This window comes from Lolium rigidum, chromosome 6, assembly GCF_022539505.1.
Source record: "Lolium rigidum isolate FL_2022 chromosome 6, APGP_CSIRO_Lrig_0.1, whole genome shotgun sequence".
Lineage (NCBI taxonomy): Eukaryota > Viridiplantae > Streptophyta > Magnoliopsida > Poales > Poaceae > Lolium > Lolium rigidum.
This window is the reverse complement of record NC_061513.1, coordinates 295,532,266-295,543,794: the sequence shown is the minus strand read 5'-3', so window position 1 is coordinate 295,543,794 and position 11,529 is coordinate 295,532,266. Positions and strand designations below refer to the sequence as shown.

The window sequence follows — 11,529 nt, the reverse complement described above, 5'->3', positions numbered from 1 at the left end:
CGACTTGAGTATTTATTGTCATCTTCCCAGAGTTAGGCCATGGCCACGGATATGTAAGTGAAGGCAGTAGAACTCAATACATCTTTCTCACGCGGCACCCATGTGCAGTGAGTGCAGGGTGTAGTTGTTACAGTTACAGAGCAGAGGACATGGCCGTCGCCATTGTCAAGCTATCCGTGATAAGTTACTGATGATCATTTGGAGAATTTGGTTTGTTCGGAATGAAATAACGCATGGATAAACAACCTTGCTATTCTTAAACAGGTTTAATTAAACACCCTTATCGAGATAAGAAAAAATCAATCAATTCAGATTGTTTGTTATGTGTTGTTTCCATCCTGGATTGATAACTTTGGAGTGGTAATGTCCTGTTAAACAATGCTATGTTGGTGGTGCCTGATAGTTTCAGAGTAGCGTGGGACGGCAGGTTCAGAGAGTAAGTCCCAAGTTCAGAGTAGCGGCCAAGATTAACGCGTTCATGAGGTCCTTGGTTGTGAAAACTCAAAACCAGACCAGAGTGCACGCATTATTAGTAGATTGCTGCTCTACGATCGAAAAAGAGAAGTGCATCACACAAGGAAGATTGGGAAAAGTTAGCATGACCAAAATGCCAATTTAGCTGCAATTCGGTTCGACAAGGTGCAGGTATGACATTACAGCATTATCCTGATGGGATTAAACATGGATAACCACACGGCCGTCCAGAAAAAGGAACATACTGTAGATGGTAGCAGCAGATTATCTGACCGAACTGAACTGCAGCTGTAAAAGGTTGGAGCTTGGACGACGTCGGCTTGGATCAACAATTCAAGCAGTTTCTTTCATCTGGTGGGTAAGGCCCCTCCTGCAATGAAGTGAAGAGAATGAATCGGAAAGCTCGATTTTCTTTCTTTTATTCCTTTTGCAGGGCACATCGATGAACAGATCTGGTAGTAGCAAATAAGGCAGAGAATTCGTGTATGTACCTCAGAGGTGTAGTATGTACGTTGGTCGGTCCATTTGGAGATATTGGCGACCTCGTCCGGGTCGAGGAAGCTGGAGACGAAGGCGATGGCGACGTCCAGGTGCTTGACGGCGAGGCTCGTGAGGGAGCACGAGCGATGGAGGTAGGTGAGCGCCAGGTCCACGTCCACGCTGCTTTCCTCCGGAGGGGGCTTGCCAGCGGCGGCGGCGGCGGCGGGGTTGGGGAATTTGCCCTCCGGTCTATTCGCGAGGCGGCGGAGGTGCTCGTTGGCGGCGGCTATCAGGTCATCTGGGTAGCCTGTCATGACTCCGATCGTCTGGGGGGTGACGGACGGTGGCCGGACGCCGACGAGGAACTCGATGCAGCGGGGGAGGTGGTGTTCCAAGGGGAGCATGACGGCGTAGTAGGCGGACTCGATGCGGGCCAAGGCCTGGACCAGGGTGGTCGGGCGCCGGGAGTGCCACTGCCGGCGCAGCAGGCCGTAGAGCTGCTCGTGGGGGATGACGGCGAAGGCGGGGATGCTGAAGGAGAAGCGGTCGCGGTTCTCGGAAGCCATCTCGAGGCAGTCCGCGAGGTAGCGGGCGCCGTGGAAAAGGCCCATGGAGTAGACCTTGTGGAGGCCGGAGGCGACATCCTCCTGGATCCTGGCCGCGTCCTCGTCTCCGGCGATCCGCAGCTGCAGCCGGCGGCGGAGCTGCAGGAGGCGGTCGCGCTGGGCCACGACGTTCTTCGCGGCGGACATGGCACGAATGAGGATACACGCTAGCTCCTCCTTGTCCACCTCTCCTTCCATGGCCGCCGCGTGATCTCTCTGTGAGGTGAGTCAGGGAAGGGGGAAAAATCGAGTCTTGGGTGCTACACCTACGGAAGAATATTACGGGATAGGTCTACGGACTGGTCGTGGCATCACTCAATTTGCCCAGGCTGAAACAGTTGCTCCGCAGATTTAGGACACGATTAAGCAAGTTTCCGTAACAAGTTGTCCGTAAACATAGCATTATTGGACCATGTACAATGGGGGAAGACTTGGGTAGGATCAGCTTTTAGGTAGGACTAGCACAAAACCCGTGCGTTGCTACGGAAATTCTCCAATGATGCAGTTGATGACAGTGTGTATACGGTGTTTGCCCTGGTTGTGAGAGGACTCGCTGCGTGAGGTGGGACTATTTTCAATAGTAAATAAAATCGATGTGTTTCTGCAGTCCGGTTCTATTTATTCGTATGGTTTTGGTTAGTTTTATAGCCATATTACTCGACCCATAAGAAAAGGCATAGCCTCGCGATTGAACGGACTGGAAACAACCCCAATCGTGATACACGACAACACACATAACCGGTAGGGCTGGTATAGTGTGTTATATATCAACCTCCAAAACTATTTTATTAATTTCTCTCAACTACAAAAAATCGGTAATTCAATAAATGTCTAGAAGATAAAAAAATCATTGATAATTCAAATATGTTGAATTTCTTCTTCTAGAGGTTGTAATCTTTAATATGTATTTTGTTGTATTTCATATAATCAATTCTGATTTTGTTTTAATTAAATCTACTATTTTAGACTTGTTTGGAAAGAGTAATGTACTACTCTGTTTCGAGTACATCAATTTAAATCTATCCCTATCTCTTGTTCTCACTCTGTATATCCCACTCACGTTGCAGTAAAAAATATCTTTCTATCAAACACAAACATCTGATAAGAGAAAAAACTCGATGGTTCATTCCAAAAACTTAGAACAGCACGCAAATACCAAGAAAGCAGCAGATAACAATGCCGTACCTGCTAGCAATTGGTAGCCATTTCAGCATCAGCATTCACAAATAGCACCTACCTCTGTATACGTATACCTCTGCCATGTCTGCTATCCAACGCCACGCAGTTAGTCGAAGAAAAAACGAAGTAGCATGCATTTTTTTTCTTCCTTCTTTTACTCGTTCAGAATTACTATGTCTGCTATCTAAAGTAATGAAAGCGCCCTTTATCGGAAAAAAATTACTATATCTCTATCTACAGCTAGCGATGAAACCAGCACACTCCGTCCCGGCCACAAAAACCATCCCCACCTTTGCCTCGTCCAGCACCGCCGGTCCAACTCCATCCTCCGCCGTCGCGGCGAGATATGTCACCGCGGACAAGGCTGGAACGCAACTGCAGCTCGCGCTGAAGCCTCCATGCTGCGGCGATTTCACCGTCCATGTCCCACGCCGTGGACTGGTCCTTGCTGTTCCCCACCAGCGCGCGGCTTGGCGACAAACGTGGTCGACTGGTCGCAGCTTCTCCACCGTTCGGCGAGGGCCTGGCCGGCGGCGGGAGACGCGCAGAAGAGTCGATGGCGTCTGGAGCCTGTCCAGAGGCGTTCTTCAAGGGCCTGGCCGGCGAAGACTCTGAAGTGGGCGAACACTCGGCCCAGCGGGCGAACATGCCGGCTCCGGCTCCGCGCACCTGCTGACAGAGAGCCCAAGGATAACTAGAAGAGGCGAGTCCCGCTGAGGATAAGGTGTCGTATTGCTTGTTTAGGGAGAGTCTTGCTTGTTTTCCGGCGCGATGTGCGCGGCGGGAGAGTAGTTCTTCTCTGCTTGGCTTCGGGCTTCGGCTAGACGAGTCAAAAGGGAAGAAAAATCCAAAACGAACCGGTACCGTGGCACAGTGTGTTATATGGGTTTTGGTGGGAGGGCACGTTGCCACGGTTTCTTATGGGCATAATACGTGTAATTTTTTGTGTATATAAATACTGGAGATTTGTTAAAATATTTTCTGTATACTTCTTACACTTGTATCTAGCCAAGCAACAAGGATTCATGCTTTTCCACCATAAAACGCTATCCACCCAGTAGTCCAGAACGATCCCAGGTTAGCCTGGCCCAACCAAAGGCCCAGTCATGGCAGCCCAGCTAGGGAACCCTATCCACCCAGTAGTCCAGAACGGAGACCATACAACAAACGTTCGCTCCCATCCAATCCCCGCCGCCAGCACCGTACGCGAGCGCTCCCTCAGGTCTTGTTTGGTACTAGTGTTTCAGTGGGGATTAGTGAGGATAATACTCTAGAGTATTGGGTGAATCACTGCTGTCACCTAATCCCCACAAAACCCCATTCCCAATCCACTAGGTAGCGGTAGAGTATTGGGGATTGAAAAAATTACACTAAAAATTTGGGAAAAAGTGGAGAAAAGTGGGGATAAGTGGGGATTAAACTCTCTCATACTCTAGCACCAAACATGCATTGGGGATAAGTGGGGATTTAAACTTTGGAGCGGATTATCCCCACTAATCCCCACTAAAACTCTAGTACCAAACAAGGCCTCAGGGTGTGTTTGGTAGGTCGGGTCTACCCAGAAAATCTCCTCCCAACTAAGAATTTTGGGCCATCCAGTGTTTGTTAGACCGGGTCGGCCGAACTGGGCAGTGCCCACCTCGCACGAAAATGAGCTCTCAGCCCTGCCCGGTAGAGAAGCTAAAATCGAGCTTCGCAGGTGGGCAGGGCTGACCTCGCCCGGAAAATCCCGCACGCGCCTCGCTCCTGGACGGAGACCAACAGGGGTCACAGGCCCGACCCCCTCATTTCCCCCGCTGAACGCTCTCCTCCTCACAAGACGAACGAGCTCGACCTCCCCGCTGAAGCATGTGCGCCGTCGGCCCGACCCCCTCCTTCCCCCGCTGAAGCCTGTGCGCCGTCTCCGCGACCCCTGAGCGCCTGCGCGCCGCCTCGCCGGCCTGCACCGCCTCCACGACGCCGGCCTGCGCGCCACCTCCCCAACTCCGGCATGCGCCTAACGAGCTCCGCCACGAGACGGACGAGCTGCGGCCACGAGACGACGAGCTCCGGCCTCGATACGGGCGAGCTCCGGCCACGGCGAGGGCGAGCTCCGGCCACGGCGAGGGCCAGCTCTGCCACGGCCAAGGGCCAGCGCCGCCACGGCCGGCCGGGGACCCGATTGCTTTTATTTTTTTATGTACAGGGATTCGATTGCTTTTTTCTTTTCTTTTCAGGGGCTTTTGTGTAAAAATATGATCTCAGCATGGTTGAACAGATTCGTGAGCACCAAACACTTTCTTGGCCCAGCATGGTTGAACCGAGCCAACCCACCAAACACATGGCAAATTCTGAGTCCAACTTGTATAGGGTGGGAATATCTCAGCTGAGAAAGACTATCTGTGGTGAACCGATCTACCAAACACACCCTCAGTCCCTCTTGCCCTCTCTCTCCCGTTCTCCTCGCTCCCCAACCAGTAGCCACGCTTTGGCCATGTCCGACTACGGTGACGGGCCCTTGCGCCACCGAGAAGCCGCGAGCGCACCTTAATCTGAGTGATTTTTCTCGAAAGCGGCTGTCCGGCGCCGCGCCCTCTTCCCGGCTCCCTGGAGACCTGAGTTATTCCTCCATCCATCGTGTTTGTCGGCAGCGAGCCCTCTTCTCGGCTCCATGGATGCTCTGCCCTCCATCGCCCTTCCATCCAGCACTTCCGTCTGCCACTCATTTATCTGAAGCCGGCCCCTTGCATATATTCTTTCAATGTTGTTGCTGGGTGATAATCTGGAGGCTGCTTGTGTATATAAATGGCGGAAATTCAATTCGGCTCCCGGGTGCGTATGCTCCCTCTACCAAAAAATCATATTCCGAAATATCAAAAAAATTGGATAAAAAATTCTACATGTACATCTCCATAATAAACGTGCATTCGTTAAGTTTCACGAAAAACCAATATTTAGTGTGGTCTATATAAAAAAGAGAAAATTTATCTTGTGAAAAGCATTATTTTTAGCACTGGATTTTTTCTTTTTTACACACGTCACATGATAAGTCGATTTTTTATGAAACGACTTTGTAAGCACGTAGCACGTGAAGATGTACATGCAAACTTTTAGTTTCAGTTTTTCAATTTTTAAAATGTATGTAAGATGCATTTCGAAATATAGGGAGCATATGCACCCATGTTCCAAAACACCGCTCCCATATAAATGGGTGGTTTTAAGTCTTGAAATGCGAGGTGGGACTATAGAATAGTATAGAAGATATCCTTCCAGCCGAGATTCCCGAGTTCTTTGTGGATCAATGCACTACAATGAACGGATGTGTTCGATTGGGCCGTAACAATTTTGGATTTCTAGTTTCGTGCCCCTGCTTCGTTAGTTGTACTCAGTTTTCCCCAGCTCGTTAGTTTTTCCTCAGTTTTCCCCTCCCTCTAGTTTGAAACCCCTCGAAGACGTGGGTTGCCGTCAGGTCAGAGGCCTTACCGTTACCGTGAGGTCAGTTCCTCGCTGACCGTCTCGTGCTAACGGGTGGATCCATCTACCGCTAACGCGTGGGCCGTTTTATTTCCTGATTGTATACGCGGTGCTGCCAATGACAAATGGGGCCGCTCTATGGGGCTGCCGCAGCCAATGACCGGTGGGTCGTCTATTTATTTATAGAAAATTATATATTGCCGCTCTGTGGGGCCTCCGCAGCCAATGACCGCTGTGGTCGTCTATTTTATTTAGAGAATATAATATAGAGCCGCTCTGTAGGGGTCGCCTCAGCCCATGGCACGTGACTATTTTCGCAGCTTAATCTAAAGTGACTCTTATGCTAAACATTGTGCATCCCGACGTTGACCTAGCAGATGGCGGCGAGCATAGCCGTTCGACCATGCTGATATCGGCATCGGCATCGGCATCGTTTGGAGGATGTGGTGCTCGAATAATAGTGGAAATGCGATATTATTTTTTACATGCATAATATATAGAAAATAGCTAGATCTCTAAATCGATGCATATGAAGCTACATATATATTCTTGGTCATAATCCCCTTAATTATCTAAAGGGGATGGATGCATGGCTTCACGTCGTCGTCGCTTTCATCGTCGATATCTTCGTCGTCCGAGTAGTAGTACCTCCTGCACATTGTTCCGTCGAACACCTTCACCGTGAGCACATCATCGCCTTCATATTTGAAGTGTACGAACCAGCCGAAATCCACACCGTGCGCGATGGCGAATTTCTCCCAGCCCTTGTCGAGGTACATCCGGCCTTGTCCGTCAAATAGGACCTCCACGGTCCGGAGACGAGGACCGCAGTCAGCTGCTCGCAGATACACCTTAGCTGGCTCCTTGCCGTCAAGATAGTCCGCAAATTTTTTTGGGAGTTCCTGCAAAGAGATTGAGCGCCGATCGTTTGAAATTAGGGAACCCTTGAAATTAAAGGTTTTCTAGAACATGCCCATAATTAATCACATGCATCATATATGTGGGAACGCGTACGTACCTTCTTGACCAAAGGGTCTTCATAGACGACGATGAAGAACTCCTCTATGATCAATGGCAGTGTTGACGGTGGTGGTGGCAATGATGATGATCCCCTTCCCCTTCCCCTTCCGGTCCGCGTCCGAGACGTGGAAGCCATGGCAATGGATAAAGTGTATGTGAACGAAAAGAAGAGAGAGGCGAGAACCTATTGACACAAGGGATGGCCGTGTGGGTGTTTATAAGGGAGAGATGACCGTTGTAGGGTTTACACAATAAAATAAGGAGGAGATGACCGTTGTGGGGGTTTATACACAATAAATTAAGGAGGAGACGACCGTTGTGGGGGTATAGTTTATCATTTTACCGTGAAAAGTAATGCCTAAAAGGAAAGTAATGGCTACAACAAATCGGTGATGGTTTATCGTTTTTTGCGTGAAAAGTAATGGGTACAAGAAATGGGTGATGGTGTATCATTTTTTGCGTGAAAAGTAATGGCTACACGAAATGGGTGATGGTGTATCATTTTTGTGCGTGAAAAGTAATGGCTACAACAAATCGGTGATGGTTTATCATTTTTGTGCGTGAAAAGTAATGGCTACAACAAAATCGGTGATGGTTTATCATTTTTTGCGTGAAAAGTAATGGGTACACGAAATGGGTGATGGTGTATCATTTTTGTGCGTGAAAAGTAATGGCTACAACAAATCGGTGATGGTTTATCGTTTTTTGCGTGAAAAGTAATGGGTACACGAAATGGGTGATGGTGTATCATTTTTGTGCGTGAAAAGTAATGGCTACAACAAATCGGTGATGGTTTATCGTTTTTTGCGTGAAAAGTAATGGCTACAAGAAATGGGTGATGGTGTATCATTTTTTGCGTGAAAAGTAATGGCTACAACAAATCGGTGATGATTTATCATTTTTTGCGTGAAAAGTAATGGGTACAAGAAATGGGTGATGGTGTATCATTTTTTTTGCGTGAAAAGTAATGGCTACAACAAATCGGTGATGGTTTATCATTTTTTGCGTGAAAAGTAATGCCTAAAAAGAGTTTATAATTTAGCTCGTGAAAAATAATGCGAGAAAACCAAACTTTGCGTGAAGCTAACCGACGACGAGAGAGAGAGAGGGTGGTGGCCCCGACCGGAGAGAGATAGGGGTTATCTCGCCCGTTAGATCATACGATCAACGGTCGTCGGGCACGATCCGCGTGACATGGGCTAGACCAATCGGGGCAATGTTGGGCGTCCGTGAGAGTTTGTGAAGGGAGAGGGCAAAGCCGAGTAGTATCAAGAAACCAAGGGCAAGTGAGTAGTAAACGTGACTAAGGGATTCAAATATGAGATTTAAAAAAGGGAAAATGCGTGTTTTGTACAATGAAACCCATCTTGGCCTACCTCAAACTATTTGCAATACAAATCTACATGAGTGTGAAAATTATGGTCTCATTCAGACAAAGTATGTTTTGGGGAAAGGCTGTTTTGGGTAGGGCTTATTATGGAAAACCATGCACCTTCATAGCTACTAGGTGATTTGAGAAGTGGCAATTTGTGGTGAAACTTGATTTATCTACGATTTATCTATGATTTGAGAATTGGAAATTTGTGGTAAAGACTCCATGAGTAAGTGCCACTCTTTTTCGGAATTTTTTGCACATTAAATAACTCATTTAACTAGTTAATCCCATTTGTTGACTCTCCGTTGACCAGCCACTTGAGGGTAAAGCGAGTATATTGCACTAGCCGATATTAGCACTCAAGGTGAAAACTGAGCATACAAAAAATGCTAGTATATGACTCGAGGGTATACCGAGTATATCTAAATTTCCAGTGGTTAGACTCGAGGACGCGTGTTGCGGTGCGAAGTGGAAGACGTGCCATTGTTGACGCGTGTCGCGGTGCGGACGTGGAAGACGTGCCATTGTTGATGCGGGTCGCATTTAGGACGCGTAAGCCCCTCTCTCCCTCCCTCTCGCACACGAGTACGTCTCATTATCGCTCACGCACGAAACCACCCCTCTCACGTCCCATCAACTTCTCCAAAAAACCCCAACCGCCGTACGAACCCTCCGCTGCCGGCGATGGAGAAGAAGAATGCGCCGGCGGCCATCGCCCCCGAGCCCGTCGCCTCCGAGCCCGTCGCCTCCGAGCCCGTCGCCGCCGAGCCCGTTGCCTCCGAGGGCGGCGCATCCGAGGGCGGCGCATCCAAGCGCGGCGCCTCCGTGAACTGGGCCGGTCTCACGGCTGACGGACCACTTCACAAGATCGGCGAATGCTTATTGGCGAAGAGGAGTACGTGGACAGCTACTCTGCTATGAGGCAAGTCTGTAGAAATTGGCGCTCAGGTTTACCTGATCCCGACGTGCACCTGCACGAATGGATCATGCTACACCACGCCCTTCCACGCGCCGCCGAGTTCACCTTCCTCCATCTCGGCACATCCCGCTACGTCACCATAGATCTATCTGCGGTTCGTGCAAGGTTCAAATTCCTCGGCTTTTCCCGTGGCGTCACCATAGATCTTATTTTCAATCTTAGTGCTGAATGTTATCTTTTCAATATATTTTAGATTCTACTTCGTCGGCTTTCCCCGTGGCGTCATCGTGCTTGCCCAGAAGAACCCGCCGCACAAGATACGGCTGCTGAACCCACTCACAAAGAAATCGAACAGTATGTTTGAGGCGCAGATGCCATCTATTTTTCTAAAATCGATCGCCGTTATCAAATCCTCGACTATGGTCTTCGTTGCCGCACATTACCCGCCTGAAATTGGTTGGGTCGATGAGAGCACTCCAACTAAGGATATAAATGAAGATGGGGATTGGGGAGAAGGAAGATTTTCGATCAAGAACCATTGTTTGCGTTGCATTACCCCGTTCAATGGTGAACTGTATGCGATAGCTGCGGACAATTTTGAGATCGGAAGAATAGTGTGCACCAATGTACTGATTGCAGCAGCGCGCGAGCACTCGTCAAGATGGAGACACTAATTTCATTTCCGGAACTTGGACGTCGAAGTTCTACCTTGTGAAGTCGGATGGTGATCTCGCTGCTTGTGTTGTTGGTCGGCGAGGCTTTGGCGGGCAAACCATTGGTGTACCGTGTGGACACTCAGAGCCGCTCTCTCCATCCGGTCAGTAACATTGGCAGTAATGCCTTCTTCGTGAATTATATCCGGTGTATCTCCGTCGACACCAGAGTGTACCCGACACTTCGACCTGGCAGCATCTACTACACGGATTTGGGTTATATAAGAGAGTACTCTCATGATACAAAGGCCCGGGATGAGTGGCCGGTACGTGTGGATAGAATAGGAAGCTACGGTATGAGAAATGAACGAAGCCATACCGTTTGGAGGATGTATTGGCCGCACACTCGCGGACGGAAGGAGTTCAATGAATATTTCCTTGGGGTAATGCACGAATGGAGCGACGAAGAAATATATGAGGAGGAATGAAGAACAAATTCATTCATCCTAATCTTCTTGTTGTCCATACATTGCGTGCGTCTTGTATATCAGCTTAGTTTGTCGTGAACATTAACAACGTTATTGCCTGCTTTTGGCTGCTGTATGCAGTTTATGTATTATACTTAGTTTTGTGATTATGCTGTTGTGAATTTATCATATACTAGCTTCTAGATTTGCTACTAGATTTGCTGCCATATTGGGCAAAAAACGAGGGCCAAAAGGCATAAATAACCCCAGAGATTTGCTACTAGATTTGCTAGTAGATTTGCTGCCATATTGAAGAAAGACAGAAATAGAAGTTTCTCTAGATTTGATACTAATTTGGTGAAAAAGACAGAGAGAGAAAAAGGGGAAAAGGTGCTCTTAAAAATGCCAATTTGGGCCGAGAGAGACAAAACCCAGCTCCTGCTCACGTGCAACCAAACGCTTCTCGTCTCGTCCCATGCGGTCCCTTTCTACCAGCCCCACGCGACGCGGCCCCACACGACGCGGCCCCACGGACGACGCGGTGCAACACGTCGGCACAGAACGTCCAAATAAACGGATTCCTTCCGTCTGAGCTCCTTCTGCGGGTTTCAGACATAGGCTTGGGGAAAACTGAGGAAAAACTAAGGGGCTGAGGAAAACTGAGTACAACTAACGACCCGAGGGCACGAAAATAGAAATCCCTAACAATTTATCCATGTTATCGACGGAAATTTCGGACGAAAGGAGCAGCTCCGCTCGAGATGATAATATGAACCGGTACCATGGCAATGTGAAGGATTATGTATTTTGGTGGGAGGGTAAAACGGTCCAAAAAAAAGCGTTGACGAAAATTTTGGCAGAAACCTTAGCTCCTTTATTATTAGATATATAGGTATAGATCTAT

At 48.6% G+C, this 11,529-nt stretch overlaps 1 protein-coding gene across 1 annotated transcript; it reads right to left on the bottom strand.

Annotated features, from left to right (window-relative positions):
* Positions 1-583: 583 nt before the first annotated feature.
* On the bottom strand, positions 584-1,809 carry LOC124667758. The gene is made up of 2 exons (XM_047205010.1): positions 966-1,809; positions 584-844 (listed from the first exon to the last, which is right to left on the bottom strand). The coding sequence occupies exons 1-2, from the start codon at positions 1,755-1,757 to the stop codon at positions 800-802; spliced, it is 837 nt and encodes a 278-aa protein (XP_047060966.1). The 5' UTR covers positions 1,758-1,809; the 3' UTR covers positions 584-799.
* Positions 1,810-11,529: the final 9,720 nt, after the last annotated feature.